Source organism: Tupaia chinensis, unplaced genomic scaffold, assembly GCF_000334495.1.
Source record: "Tupaia chinensis unplaced genomic scaffold, TupChi_1.0 Scaffold000056_1, whole genome shotgun sequence".
NCBI lineage: Eukaryota > Metazoa > Chordata > Mammalia > Scandentia > Tupaiidae > Tupaia > Tupaia belangeri.
Genome location: NW_006159514.1, coordinates 2811567 through 2826404, shown reverse-complemented (window position 1 = coordinate 2826404; position 14838 = coordinate 2811567). Strand labels below are relative to the sequence as shown.

The window sequence follows — 14838 nt, the reverse complement described above, 5'->3', positions numbered from 1 at the left end:
GAAAGCAGCCTGTACGGGAAAATAGTTACAGTACAATCCCTTTTCTTCCTCCTCTTCTCTGAATTTTGGGCACAAACACACCCATTTGCCATGTTTTTCAAGCCACTGGATCTGGGACGCAAACCACACAGTCAGTCATGTGGAATCCAGTCACCTTAACTACAATGCCACCAGCTGGCCTAGCTCTAAACATCGTTCGTTCTTTATGATCACATGCATGCGAGAGAGCAAGAGAGCACATGAGCATCCCCAGAAGGGTCTTGACACTGTGGTCCATCCCCACTTCCAGGCAGCCCCAGATTATGGACACTCCTGCCGTACCCAGCATACCCAGGAAGTCTCCACATGTGAATCTGGTACCTTCCCATGGGGATCGGCCTTTCAGAGCATCATGTTTTACCCCATGCCACTATCTAGCTCCTACCGTACCAAACCTGTAAATGTTCCTTACTTTCTCTCTCATTCCTTCTCAATTTAACCTTCCTTCCTAAAGCTTCAACAGCAGCTAGCCTCTGGTAGTCCCCAAATCTCTACCTCTAGGCCTCACCTCCCCAGTGAATTCTAGTCCCAAATTCTACACATACTTCAAATTCAGTGTATATAACATTAAGTTATTTTTTTTAACATCCAAATCTGCTCTCTCCCTTTGTTTTCCATTTTAGTCAGTGCTACTACCTTCTACCCTCTGTACAGTGAGCTGCTACTATCAACTCCCCCTCCAAAGTTCTGTCATCTTAAATTTTTCTCTTAATATGACCCACCGCCTCCATGCTCATGACTCTTTCTTAGTTCAGGCATCTTAATTTCTCATATGTCGTGTTTTCACTATTTGCTGATAGGTGTTCTTGCCTCCAGTCTTGTCATGGTCCAGTCCCCTTCTGAGAAACAACAGTGAACATTTAAAAATGCAAATTTGGGGACCAGCAGTTAGTGTAATGGCTGTGTTGCTGGACTCCCATGTGGTCGACCATGGTTAGAGTCCCGGACCCAGTGGTTTAAAACTCACACCAGGCACGTGTGTGTGTGCATGCCTAAGATCCCAAGAGGAGAATGGAGGAGAAGGGATTGCGGCGTGGCCATCCCCTCTGGGGGGGTGGGGAATGATTTCTTGCTTTCTCTCTCTCTGTCTTTCTGACGAGTGCATGTGCCCTATAGCAAAAACCTCTCAAAGTACTATCACTCTCCTGCCTAAAATGCTTCAATGGCTTCTCAATGCCAGTCTAGGGCTATAAAGTCAAATGCCTATAGATATCAAATAAGAACTGTCAAGAATAATATTACTAACCACAGATTTTAATGTGTATCTGCCTTTGCCAGTCATTATTTCACGCATTTAAGTGTTTAGATATTGTTTCACTTAATCTTGTTCAGGTAGGTGATATTCTCATTTAACAGATATAGGAATAAGGACACAGAGTGCTTAACTAACTCATCTCAGATCAAAATAGAAAAGTCAGAATTTAAATCTAGACAATTTGACTTCATAGCCCAAATTTATTCTTAAGTGTTATGTACTGTCTCCTTATGAAGTCGTCTTTGGTGGTTTGATAGAATAAGGAGTGGAGGACTGTGACAAGCTATAGAATTCATGCTTGCTCAAAGGAGACAGAATGCTCGGCTCCAGATCATTATTGACATGTACGATTGTAGTTTCATTATTATTAGATCTTATTTCTCAAGAGTAAATGGAATTCTGGACTTTTATGAGAAAGTTATTTTTAAGTGTTAGTAATTAAAATTAAAAAAAAAAACCACCAACAAAAACCATTGCAAAGGCAAGTATCTCTGCAGGCTGCATTCAGATAGGAAGGCTGTAGTTTGCAACATTTGGTCTTCAGCATAAAGATTACTTTTTTAGTTTCAATTCTCAAAAATTGCTACTTGTAGGAGTCAGCAAGTGGCATAGCAGTTAAAGAGCTGGATTCCCACATGGCCGACTGTGTTTTGAGTCCCAAACTCGGTGGCTTAAAACTCACGCCGCGCGCGTGTGTGTGCGCGTGTCCAAAATCCCAAGAGGAGAATGGAGGAGAAGGGATTGTGGCATAATCATCCCCCGTGGGGGTGATTTCTCGCTCTCTGTCTCTCTGGTGAACACATGCTCCCTATTGCAAACGCTAAAAAAAAAAAAAAAAAAAAAAAAAGTCACTACTTGTATTCTAGTTACACTGGACAGTTTATTTGAAGTTCTTGTAAGTCTTAGACTTCTTTTTTTTTTTTTTGCCTTGGGATAAACTCTTAACTTTCCATGAAATCTCCCTTCCCTTATTTGGTTCTGTCACTCCCTTCCTAACTTGTGGCTTATTACTCTTAGTTTCCTAGTTGGGGCAGAGTCTTTTCTTTTCTTTTCTTTCTTTTTTTTTTTTTGAAGAGGTTTTTTGCTGTAGGGTGTGCGCTCGCTCGCCAGATAAACAGAGAGAGACAGAGAGACAGAAAGAGAGAAATCACCCCCCAGGAGGGATGGCCACGCCGCAATCCCTTCTCCTCCATTCTCCTCTTGGGATCTTGGGCACGCACACACACGCGCACGGCGTGAGTTTTAAGCCACCGGGTCCGGGATGCGAACCACAGTCGACTACATGGGAGTCCAGCGACATAGCCATTACGCTAACTGCTAGTCCCAGCAGTCTTTTCTTAATGCTCACCCTAAGTCTAGATTAATTCTGCCTCTTATTTTCTCCTGTTATACGTTGCCCATACTTGTAGGCATCTGTGTCTTTACTCACACCGTAAGTTCCTAGTCTCTGTTTTCTGGCATGAGTTACTAGGTGTTGGGATATTTTTGTTGCAAATGGTAGAAATCCATTTGTAAGCATAAAAGGGGCATTGAAGGGCCAGCAGGTGTGGTGGTTAAGGCATTGGATACTGACACGGTCAACCAACGTTTGCGTCCCAGACCTGGCAGCTTGAAAATCAAGCTGGCCACACGTATGTGCACATTCCCAGAATCCTGAGAGGAGAATGGAGGAGAAAGGATTGCTGCATGGTCATTCCCCTGCAGGGTGATTTATCATTTTCCCTCTTTTTCCTTTCTGTCTTTCTCTCGCAAGTGCATGTGCCCTATGGCAAAAACCTTAAAAAAAAAAAAAGGAGCATCAATCTATTCACATAACAAACCAAAGTAGGTGGGATAGTCTTAGGGCTGACCGAAACCAGAGCTTCAGATGCTGGAAGGTTCTTTCCAGCTTGGGTCTCTCCTGTTTGTGGGTCAGCTTTGTTCAGTCTGGCTTTAAACAGGCTCTCTGCCAAGCTCATGCACCTTATAGCAAAAGATCTCTCTGTGAAAACAAACAAAAAATTGGTGGCATACCTTCAATATATGTAATTTTCATCAATTATACCTCAAATAAAATGGGGGGAAAGATCAGTGTGCCTATAATAAAGAAAGTAGGTTGCAGAAGGTCAACAGGTGATGCTGGTAAACCAGTATGCAGAAAACTCCCATGCCTTTTTCTGCATAGTAGTTCATCACTGATTGCTGTCCCTTAAAAGACCTGCGTGCAAAGTCATGCCTAGACTGGCATCTGAGAACTTGGATTTCAAGGGGTGGAGAGCACTTTTCCCAGGATTTTTAAGAGTGCCTTGGGACCAGCAGATGGTTACGTCATTGGACTCTTACTTACATAGTCGACTGTGGTTTGAGTCCTGGACCTGGAGGCTTCAAACTCATGCTGGGTGTTATGTGCGTCCATGTCCAAAATCCCAAGAGGAGAATGGAGGAGAAGGGATTGTGGCATGGCCATTTCCCTTGCAGGGTGATTTCTTGCTTTTTGTCTCTCTGCCTTTTCTTTCCAGCAAGGGCATGTGCCCTATAGCAAAAAATCTCTCTCTCTAAAAAAAAAAAAAAAAGAAAAAGAAAAAGAAAGCCTCACTATGCCTAAACTATTTGTACACACAATTTGGTTTGTGCTGAACATACCTGCTTCCCTTTAGGAGTCTAAAATGTTGATATATGCCAGACAGAGGCTGCCTACCTGACCTGCCCCGTTAAAGACCTTAGACACTGAGTTGTTTGTGAAATTCCCTGGTGCACATTTCACACACACTGTCATAGCTTGATCGAGGAATTAAGTATATCTTTTGTGACTCTCCTGGGAGAGGCTGTTGGATGTATCCTCTGGCTTTCACCCAGTGTGCCAAATAAATTTGTACCCACTTGCTGCCCATAAATCATATTCTTTTTCTCATGCATCCTTTGCTGATTTTGATTTGTATCCTTTTGCTGCCATAAATCATAACAATGAGTATAACTAAGTCTGTGGGTCCTCCTATTGAATCATCAAAACTGAAGTGGTCAGAGGAACCCCGAAGACAGCCACTTAGGTTGGAATTTAGGTCTAGGCAGAGAAAGATAGAGGTCTGGTCCAGGGTGTTTGTATTGACTTAAGAGAGATTTCAAAAGTAGAATTGATAGGACTTGGTAATTATTTTAATGTGGGGAGAAAGAGACAGGAAAGTAGCAAGGCCGTCTACAAATTCCTGACTCTGGCACCTGCTTCCTGGAATCTGGAGTTTTGGTACATGCCAAGCAGAGGGTGCTGCATATACTATATGGGTACTAGGTATTAAAGATAGTACTCATTGACTCAGGAAGCAGCATAATATAGTAGAAGGAATATAGAATCTGAAGTAAAATAATCAATTTGGATTCAAGCTCAGACCCGGTGCATAATAGCTTTGTTGTTATAAGTACATCCTTCTGAAGCTTGATTGCCCAACTGAGACCAGGCTGTTTTGAGACTTGATTGAGACCTTCAAGGAAATCTTCTATACATTATTAGGTACATATAAATGTTAATTATAATTATTAAGCTTCCATTTATAAAGAACCTAGTATGTGAGAAGGGCTCCCATGCATTTCACATATTGTTACTATTGTTTTTGTATTACTATAGTTTTTTTCTTTTTGGAGAGGTTTTTGCTATAGGGCGCGTGCGCTTGCCAGACAGAGAGAGACAGAGAGATAGAAAGTGAGAAATCACCCACCCCCCCAGGGGGGATGGCCATGCCACAGTCCCTTCTCCTCCATTCTCCTTCTCCTCCATTCTCCTCTCAGGATCTTGGGCACGCACGCACACGCGCCCAGCATGAGTTTTAAACCACTGGGTCCCGGGATGCAAACCGTGGTCGACTACATGGGAGTCCAGCGACATAGCCATTACACTAACTGCTGGTCCCTGTATTACTGTAGTTTCATTTGAATCCTGAAACTCAGAAACCTAAATTATCAGGATTTTATTTATTTATTTTATTTTAGAAGATCTACATCATGTTAGAGGTAGATGATATGTTGGTTTTAAATGCAGAGACTCCTAGACATTGTTACTGAGCACCCAAAGCTTAGTAAAGGAGTTTGCCAAGTTACCATAGTTATTACAGGTTGTTTCAGATGAACACTTTGGTCTTCTAAAAGGCAGCTCACTTTCAAAAATGTTAACTGCCTATCATTTACATATTTTATTGATGAGTAGAGGAACTTTGCTGTCATAATTTCAGATCTGGTCAGCAAATATAATAGCACATTATAATTGTATTATGTTAACTACTTAAGTGTTGAACAAAAGCCAGTTACATTTGTAATGAAAAGAATAAATTTATGAAATTATCTGAGTACAAAACGTCAGACTCCAAAGAAGTAACAGTGCCCTCTTTCTCTTGTAGAACACTTCACCTGCGTTGTGAAGGTGCTATTCACCTTGCTGTACACACAGGCTCTTGCTGCACTTTCAGTGAAGTGCAGCGAGGAAGATAGGTCAGCCTGGAAACACGTGGGAGCTCTCAAAAAGGTTAGTCTCTCTTCTGAATTTGTCATTTAGTAGTTTGGTGAACTCATTTAAGTAGGGGATATGAGTGAATGAGTGGATGTATTTGAAAGAGAAAATGAGTTAATGATGTTTAATTGGAAGTGTAACACCTTCAGGCAAAATGAAAAACATTAGAAATGCTTTCCTTGTACATGAGCCTTCTAATCTGTCCCTAAATGTTGGTCTATATCCTTGTATATTTAGGTAGCTTTGTTTTGCCTTTGCAGCAAGCCCTAAACTTAGAGAGGTTACAAAATTATACCAACTCCATGATCCATTACTGTAATACTATCAACTTACTGCTTTTTTTTTTTTTCATTCCATTTGTCCTCTTTTTATATTGACAATTTTATTAGATACATGTTATTCGCCTTTTTTTCTTTTCTAGTCCAATATTGTGTTTTAGTTTTTAAAATATGTTGAGATAATTTAAACTGCATGCTCTGGAAACATTTTTTTCAGGTGCGTTTGGTTTAAAAGGGTAGGTGTGTGAACACTTTCAGAACCCAAAATGGCCAAAAGTTATTGTATCTTTGTTTGTTTGTTTGTTTGTTTTTTGAGAGGTTTTTGCTATAGGGCACGTGCACTCTCCAGAAAGACAGAGACAGAAAGCGAGAAATCACCCTGCAATCCTTTCTCCTCCATTCTCCTCTCAGGATCTTGGGCACATACACACATGTGCCTGGCGTGAGTTTAAGCCACTGGGTCCAGGACTCGAACCGCCGTCAACTACATGAGAGTTCAGCAACAGTCATAATGCTAACTGCTGGTCCCAGCCAAAAGTTATTGTAAATCCATTTGTTTTCCCTTTTCATGTGGGCAATAATGTCAAATGTGCTATGCAGCCAGGTTAACATTTTAGATAAAACTTGATTGACTTTTAATATAAACTGTTAAAATGCACACTGATTGTACATAAAAACCTTATATATGACAAGTTAAATTTAAGAAAAAGGAAAAAAAAGATGCATTTTATGAGTATAATTTCATTGAAATAAATTTGAATTTATAAATAGCCATTATTTTTCCTTTCTGATAAAAATGAAAGTATTCATTAAGCTGAAGTGTAAGCTATTATTTAATGTAATCTGTACATTTTATAATAGATATGCTATTATATTTTATTTTTCCAGTAAATTATTTTAACAATTCTTTTCAAGGATTTGTTTGATCCTTTTGTTAAAAGGGAAACTATAAAGGAAAAAATTTTTGTAGATTTTTTTTTTTTTAAATTGTAGAAGGTATATGTGTGCCTGACTATGTGTTTGTGAGGGAGGGAGGGATGGAAAGGAGGGGGGGAAGGGGGAGAGAGAGAGAAAGAGAGAGAGAGAGAGAGAGAGAGAGAAACTCTCCAACAGGGCTTAGTCCTGCCACAATCCTCCTTCCTATAATTCTTGATCTCATCGGCATATTCCTGGCATGTTTTTCAAATGAACGGGGCCAGGACCAGAACCCTGGTCAGTCATGTAAAATACTGTAAAATACATCTTCCTCTGCCCAGAGTCTAACAACTGTGCTATGGGCCTGACCACCTTTTTTTTTTTTTTTTTTTTCCCTCTTAAGTTTGTTTTATTCACGGTAGAGCGTGTGCGTGCTCATGACAAAGGGGGCAGGTGGAGAGGAGTACACTCAACAGGTCTTGTGATTCCTTGGTCCCCTTTCCCTAGCCCTCTAGCTCCTGAGCTCCCGGGCATGCACACATGTGCCTGACACACTTAGAGACTGACCTGGGGATCCGAACGCCACGTGGCACCCACCACCACAGTGCAGTTTGCTCCTGACTGTGCCACCAGGCTGGGCCCATATTTTATTTTGCTACTTGCGTAGATGATTTATGCCCTTATTATGAGTATACATATGCAATACTTTCATTGAACTCTTCACATTGTAAACATTTTCCATATAGTTTAAATTTGTCATATTCACTGCCTATAAAATTTTCTGTTGAATTGATACTTCATAATCTAGGTAACTATCTCACTTCTATTGATTAATTAATTCTTTTTTTCTTCCTTCCTTCCTTCCTACCTACTTTCCTTCCTTCCTTCCTTCCTTCCTTCCTTCCTTCCTTCCTTTCTTTCTTTCTTTCTTTCTTTCTTTCTTTCTTTCTTTCTTTCTTTCTTTTTTTTTTTTTTTTTTTATGTTTTGCTATAGGGCACATGTGCTTGCTAGAGACAGAGGCAGAGAAAGAGAGACACAAAGTGAGAAACACCCCTCCAGGGAGGATGGCTACCCTGCAACCCTTTCTCTTCTGTTTTCCTCTGGAATTTTGGGCCCACAAGCACATACCTGGAGGGTTTTTCAAGCTGCTGGTCAGGACTCCAACCTCACAGCCAGCCCTGTAGGATCCAGTCTGCCTTAACTTTCACACCATTGGTGGCCCTATTGATTACTTCTGATTTTTCTCTGTTATATTGCTACAATGAATAACTTTTACATGTAACTGTTTTTTTTTTTTCTTTTGGATTATTTCCGTAGGAAGAATTCCCAGGAGTGAAAATTACACATCAAAAGGCGTGACTTAAATATATCTCTTTACATGTGCATTATGTAATTTATATATCGTCTTTTAAAGAAGTATTAGAATAGCTTTGACCACCTATCCAATTTTACTTTGAATCCAGAGGTGTATAGGTTTACCTAGATATTGGAGAACTGAAGTTCATATACTCAAAAAAATAATGTAATCACACTTTTACTTTACTCATTAACAAGTATCATTTCTGGGCTAGCCTGTGATGTGGTTAGGTTAAGGCAACTAGCTCAATCCCCCATGGCCAATTGTGTATTGGAGTCCTGGACCTGGTGGCTTGAAAAACAGGTTGGACATGTGTGTTTGTGCATAAAATCCTAAAGAGGGAGAAATGGAGGAGAAGGGATTACAGCATGACCACTCCATAAGGGAGTTCTTTCTCACTTTCCCTTTCTGTCTCTCTCTGACAAGTGCATGCAGCTCCTGGCAAAAATGCATATTAAAAAAAAAAAAAAGAGGCAATAAAAAGTGTCATTTCCAATGTAAGTTTTTTGCAATCTTGAATGACTGATATAACTAATATTTTAATTTTTTTCAGAACACATGTGATGCAGAAAAGTCTTATGAAGTGTTATTGAGCTTTGTGATAAGTGAACTATCTAAAGGAAAGTTATATTCTGAAGAAGGAACTCAGGAGTGTGCTATGGTATGTTTTTACTAAAGATCAGATGTACTGATTATTTAGGATAAAAATTTAGATATTTTTTCTTGCTATTGTGAATGTAGTTTTTTAAAGCTACATCTGTTATTTGAATGGATTGTTTCAATTTTCTTTCTTTAACTTTAGGTTAATCCTATTGCTTGGTCTCCAGAATCCATGGAAAAATATTTACAGGACTTCTGCTTACCTTTCCTCAGAATCACCAGCCTTCTTCAACATCACCTTTTTGGGGAAGATTTACCCAGCTGCCAGGTATAATTTAGGGAGGAGAGAAAGAAGCTTTGTTTATAAAATAAGCTAATTTTGGGAAATGTCCTACTATATAGTATAATGCTTACATAGCTATGTATACTGTTATGAGTATATTAATCTAACTCAAAGGAATAAATATTTAGAATATGTGCTATTTTTGTTGTTTTGGGACTTGTTAACCATCTACTTATTATTAGCATACCATTACTCACTTTGGATATTTTGGATTGGATCAATGATAATATTGATATATGCCCAGTACTGGAGTAGCATCATAGTATTCAATCTATAATATTTTTATCACCAACAATATCTGCTTTTAGTATCTTTTTAAAAGTCATATTGGGGGGTCAGCAGGTGGCATAGTGGTTGACACTAGACTCCCACATGGCCGACTGTGGTTTGAATCCTGGATCTGGCAGGTTGCTTCTTCTCTTTCCATCTCTCCTTCTCTCTCTTGTGAGCACATGTGCCCTGCAGCAAATTAAATGATAATGACAATAATAATAAATAGAATAATTCTTTTTAAAAAGTTGTATTAGTCAGAAAACTGATTGTTTGAAAATGTAACAGTCTTTAATATGATTTTATAGCTGTAAAATGTTCAGCTTGCAGAGAGCTGTATTAAAGCTTGCTTGAATGAATTATTATTGGTTTAATCTATTTCACAAAACTGTGGGTAAATATGAATGGGCAAGGAAATGACAGGAAACAGAAGATAAGTAAACTCAAACTATGTTTATAAGATTATGATCCTGATATTATCTGTCATTGGATTCCAGGGACTTTGATATGGGAATTAGGACATTTATCATATTAATGTCCTTCAAATTTTGAAATATATCAGAATTAAGCAGTTTTCTCTTCCTTCTATCAAAATTGACCATTACATTAATTAGTTTGGATTCTTCAGTTTTTGTCATGCACTTCAAGATGCACTCTTGAATACATTTGTCTCCAAAACATTTCATTTAGAATTATAAGATGTTGAACAAATTAAACATATTAGTATGTTAGTTTGTTTGTTTCTTTTTTAATTAAAAAGTGTGTTTCCTTCTGGCATATGAGCATCCTCAAACATGAAGATTAACCAAACAAAATCAGCTTCTTCCTTCATCAGCTGTATTTTCTTCATGTTTAAAGGCTGCTGGCTATGGTTCTTTCTGTTCTTGTGACCTTTTGGTGTATTTTGTTCCTTGATTTTATTTAAGGGTACTTTTTGCCCATAAGTTGGAAAGTACCTGGAGGCAGAAGCTCTTGAAAAGGCCTTGAAAGTTGGTCTGGGAGGGGCCAGCAGGCAATGAGGTCTTTAAGGTGCTGGACTCCTCCATGGCCCACCGTGGTTTGAGTTCTGGATCTGGTGGTTTGCTTTCTCACTTTCTCTTTGTCTCTCTCTGATCAAATTTAAACAAATAATTAAATAAATTAAATTTAAAAAGAAAGAAAGAAAGTTGGTCTGGGGCTTGACTATGTAGTGATACCCGTAGTGAAGCACCAAGTGTATGCTTAGATCAAGGAAAAAGTGCATTGAATAAGGTGCTTGGAGAGGAATAGTGTGGCATACTGTCAGATGTTCAAGTGAATTCGTAATATTTTCAGATTCACACAAATGAATTTGGACCATTGAAAACTGTTGGAAAATGTAATATGATTCAAGTTTTATTTTAGGACATACTTTATTCTAGTATAAGTCAGATTGTGTAGTGTGATGAAAGAGGAAATAGGAGCAGAAAGAGCAGTTAAGGAAGGACATACTGAGAATTCAGTGCGATAGAAAGCAATTAGAGATTTCAGATAGGATATCCAGGTTTTATGGGAAGTCAAGAGAAAAGGAAGAGTCATACTATAGTTAGGTTTGGAGACTAGGAGACTTGACCTTTTGTGGTATAGCTAATAGGAGAAAGAAATACAGAGCAGGTTGTGAGGACATTATGGAAGTACTTTCCATATAATCAGGTTGAATGGTTGGACCATTTAAGAAGATTTATTCAACTAAAGTGAAAAAAAAAGTAGAGTTAGAGTTTTAGATAGAGGTTCGTTTTCTTTTTGTTTAGGTTTCTGTCATCTTTGCTATCCTATTTGTTTGTGTATATATGTATATTTGCTTACTCTCACATTTTATTCACTTTGGCTTCTTGTTTGTGTTAATCACAGTATATATAGATTGGTGTAATATGCACACAACCTTTTTTGGATTTGACAATTTCTTCTTTAAGTCACATTCTTCCATTTAGATATTTCATTTCACCCAGTGTTTTATTAAAATTTATATTCTTCCCTTTGATTCTTTTCTCTTCTTTCTCTCCTTTTTTGTTATAGGGTGTGTGTGCTTGCCAGAGACACAGAGAGAAGAAAAGTGAGAAATCACCCCTAAAAAGGGATAGAGACACACAGTCCCTTCTCCTACCCTAAAAAGAATGCTTTTAAGTTTCCTATGCATGTCTTTTCATTTATTATAAATGGAATAATTTAAGAATTATATATTGGGACCAGCAGTTGGCGTAATGGATATGTCCCTGGACTCCCACGTAGTCGACTGCAGTTCAAGTTCTGGACCTGGTAGCTTAAACTCACACCAGGCACGTGTGCGTGTGTGCCCAAGATTCTGAGAGGAGAATGGATTGCGGCATGGCTATGCCCCCGGGGAGAGATTTCTCACTTTCTGTCTGTGTATTTATTGATTTAATTTATAATTATTATTATTTTAGTTTGCTATAAGCCATAAGTACTCACCAGAGAGAGAGAAAGCAAGAAAGCAAGCTGCCAGATCTGAGACTCATTCACAATCCATGCAAATTATGTAGCATCATCTCTTGTAAATTCCATGTTTTAACTATTGTTCTTTATCCACATGACAAACTATTAAATCTCATTTTAATCAAAGATAGCTTTTTCTTTGCTCCCAATTAATACTTGCTTTCATAGAGTAAGTAGCTAGGTTCTATAGACTGTATTCATCAGATATGTGACTACTATATTTTAAAAATAAATGTATAAAAGAAGAAGATTATATGACAGAAGTTAAATTTCAAAGAAAACTATTTTGGGGGATATGTGTACATAATCAACCAGGAACCTTTTTCTTTCTTCTTTGCTCTTCCTGTTGTCTCAGTTAAGAATGTTTTCTTACTATCCAAAGTAATTGGTGAGGATGGCACTTAAAATAGGAAGTGTTAAAATAGGAAATGTTCTTAATGAAATGTCTTGAGTATTTTCTGTTTCATGTCTAAAAGGAAGAAGAAGAATTTTCAGTTCTTGCCAGCTGCCTGGGACTTCTGCCAACATTTTACCAAACAGAACATCCATTCATCAGTGCCTCCTGTCTGGATTGGCCAGTTCCAGCATTTGATATTATAACTCAGTGGTGTCTTGAGATCAAATCATTTACTGAAAGACATGCAGAACAAGGAAAGGTATGTAAAAGAGCAGTACCCCTGTGACACAGTGGGTGATAGGCTAATACTTGAGAGAATGATGGAGAATTTTACATTTCAGGTCATCTGTTCCTGGCAGCATTTATTAAACTGATGAAATTGAAAAAATGTTTACTTATATTACTTGTAGTTTGTTTTAGGTCAACAGATTGTTAATGAATACCTCAGATAATCATAGCACTAGACTAGGAAGATGTAATGAAATTTCAATGTAGATACACCTTAAAAAAAAAAAAAGATTTTTTTTTGGAGAGGTTATTGCTATAGGGCGTGTGCGCTCACCGGACAGACAGAGAGAGACAGAGAGATGGAAAGCGAGAAATCACCCCCCAGGGGGGATGGCCACACCACAATGCCTTCTCCTCCATTCTCCTCTCGGGATCTTGGGCACGCACGCACACGCGCCCGGCGTGGGTTTTAAGCCACCGGGTTCGGGACGCGAACCGTGGTCGATTACATGGGAGTTCAGCGACATAGCCATTATGCTAACTGCTGGTCCCAGATGAGCTGATCTTAAAAGGTCGTCCCTTTAACTTTAAAATTTGCTGGGCCTCTGCTATAAGTTCAGCTAGTAAAAGGGCTTGTGTTGGAAATGGACAAATGGGTGGATCAAGTTGGGGCAACAGTGGATGGCTGTGTGAAAGCCATGGTTTGATGCTCAGACTTTCTTATATTAATATATCCAGAACTAAAATTTTCAAGAAATAGAATAATGTGATGAAACTACTGTTTTAAGGGAGGTAATTCTGATGGGTTTTGGTAGGTAAATTAAAGTTAGGAGAGAGAGGAGCCAGAGGTGTTTAGGTGGTGAAGAAAATCTGTGCTATTTTTCTGCTAGTAGAAATTAGAGGGCCAGTAGGTAGCATGGTGGTTAAGGTCCTGAATCTCACATGGCTGACTGTGTGCTTTGAATCCTGGACCTGGTGGTTTTAAAAACATGCCAGGCACATGTGTATGTGTGCCCAAAATGCTGAGAGGAGAATGGAGGAGAAGGGATTGTGGCATGCCATCCTTTCTGGGGGTGATTTCTCAGTTTCCCTCTCTGTCTCTTTCTAGCATGAGCAAAAATCTATGGCAAAAATCTAAAAAGAAAAGAAATTAGAAAATAACCAATACAGGAAACATTTGAGAAAAATATATAGAACTTGGTAACCAGGTATAATGACTTCAAGATCTTGAGCTTGAATGATCAGGGGGATACTGATTAGCGTATATAGTTCTCATAGGAACATTCTCCTACCTGAACATCCTTTAGATGCCCCCTTGCCTGTGGAGGAGAGGTGGACCCCTTGCATGGTATTCAATTCTTCACCATCTTGCTTGCCTTTCTGTCATCATTCTGTACCATTCTTCTGCTGCTACTTTGCTCATATTACAAAAGGATGTTTCATAGTGTACTATACATTTTTAAACTCTTGAAGCATTGCTTACTGCTGTTAGTTTTGTCTAAAGCACTTTTCTACCCTTTCACTGAATTAATCACCAACTGAGGCTTTGCTAAGATAAATGTTACCTCCTCCATGGAGATCAAATAGGTAATCTTTCTTGAAAGCTCAGAGCCCTCCTGGGTTTTTTTTTTGTTTGTTTGTTTGTTTGTTTTTTACTGTATGACTGCATTTTGGTCACTATCTTTAAAAGATGCCATTTTTAAGAGATTTTTGCTATAGATTGCATGAACTCGCTAAATAGACAGAGACAGACAGACAGAGAGAAATCACCTCCCAGGGAGATGGCCACATTGCAGTCCCTTCTCCTCCATTCTCCTCTCAGGGTTTTGAGCATGCACACACATGTGCCCGGCGTGAGTTTTAAGCTACCAGGTCTGGGACTCAAACTGCAGTCGACTACATGGGAGTCCAGTGATGTGACCATTATGCCATCTGCTGGTCCCAAAAGATGTCATTTTTATCACATTCATATTTTTCCTAATGTGTCCAAATGGGGGCTCCACAAAGCAAAAATTGTTTTATTTATTCTTAATTCCCAGTTTCTAGAAAGTGCCTAATAAAGACTGCTCACCTAGTATATATTTGTAGAACAATTAAATGGGGGATGGTGTCATTGTCAGAAATAGAACTGATGAAAAGGAGGCCAAGTTTCAGGACAGTAATTTCTCACTTTCTCTCTCCCTCTCTCTTTCTCCCTCTCTCTCTTTCC

The 14838-nt window shown here is 38.8% G+C and overlaps 1 protein-coding gene across 1 annotated transcript in view; it reads left to right on the top strand.

The window, feature by feature from the left end:
- The window catches only part of UBR3 (ubiquitin protein ligase E3 component n-recognin 3), a 228920-nt gene that overhangs the window by 206252 nt on the left and 7830 nt on the right, over positions 1 to 14838 (top strand). The window contains exons 34-37 of the mRNA XM_014592038.1: positions 5659 to 5783; positions 8873 to 8980; positions 9122 to 9247; positions 12481 to 12660. Coding sequence (XP_014447524.1) covers positions 5659 to 5783; positions 8873 to 8980; positions 9122 to 9247; positions 12481 to 12660 — 539 coding nt within the window. The remainder of the gene's footprint in view (positions 1 to 5658; positions 5784 to 8872; positions 8981 to 9121; positions 9248 to 12480; positions 12661 to 14838) is intronic.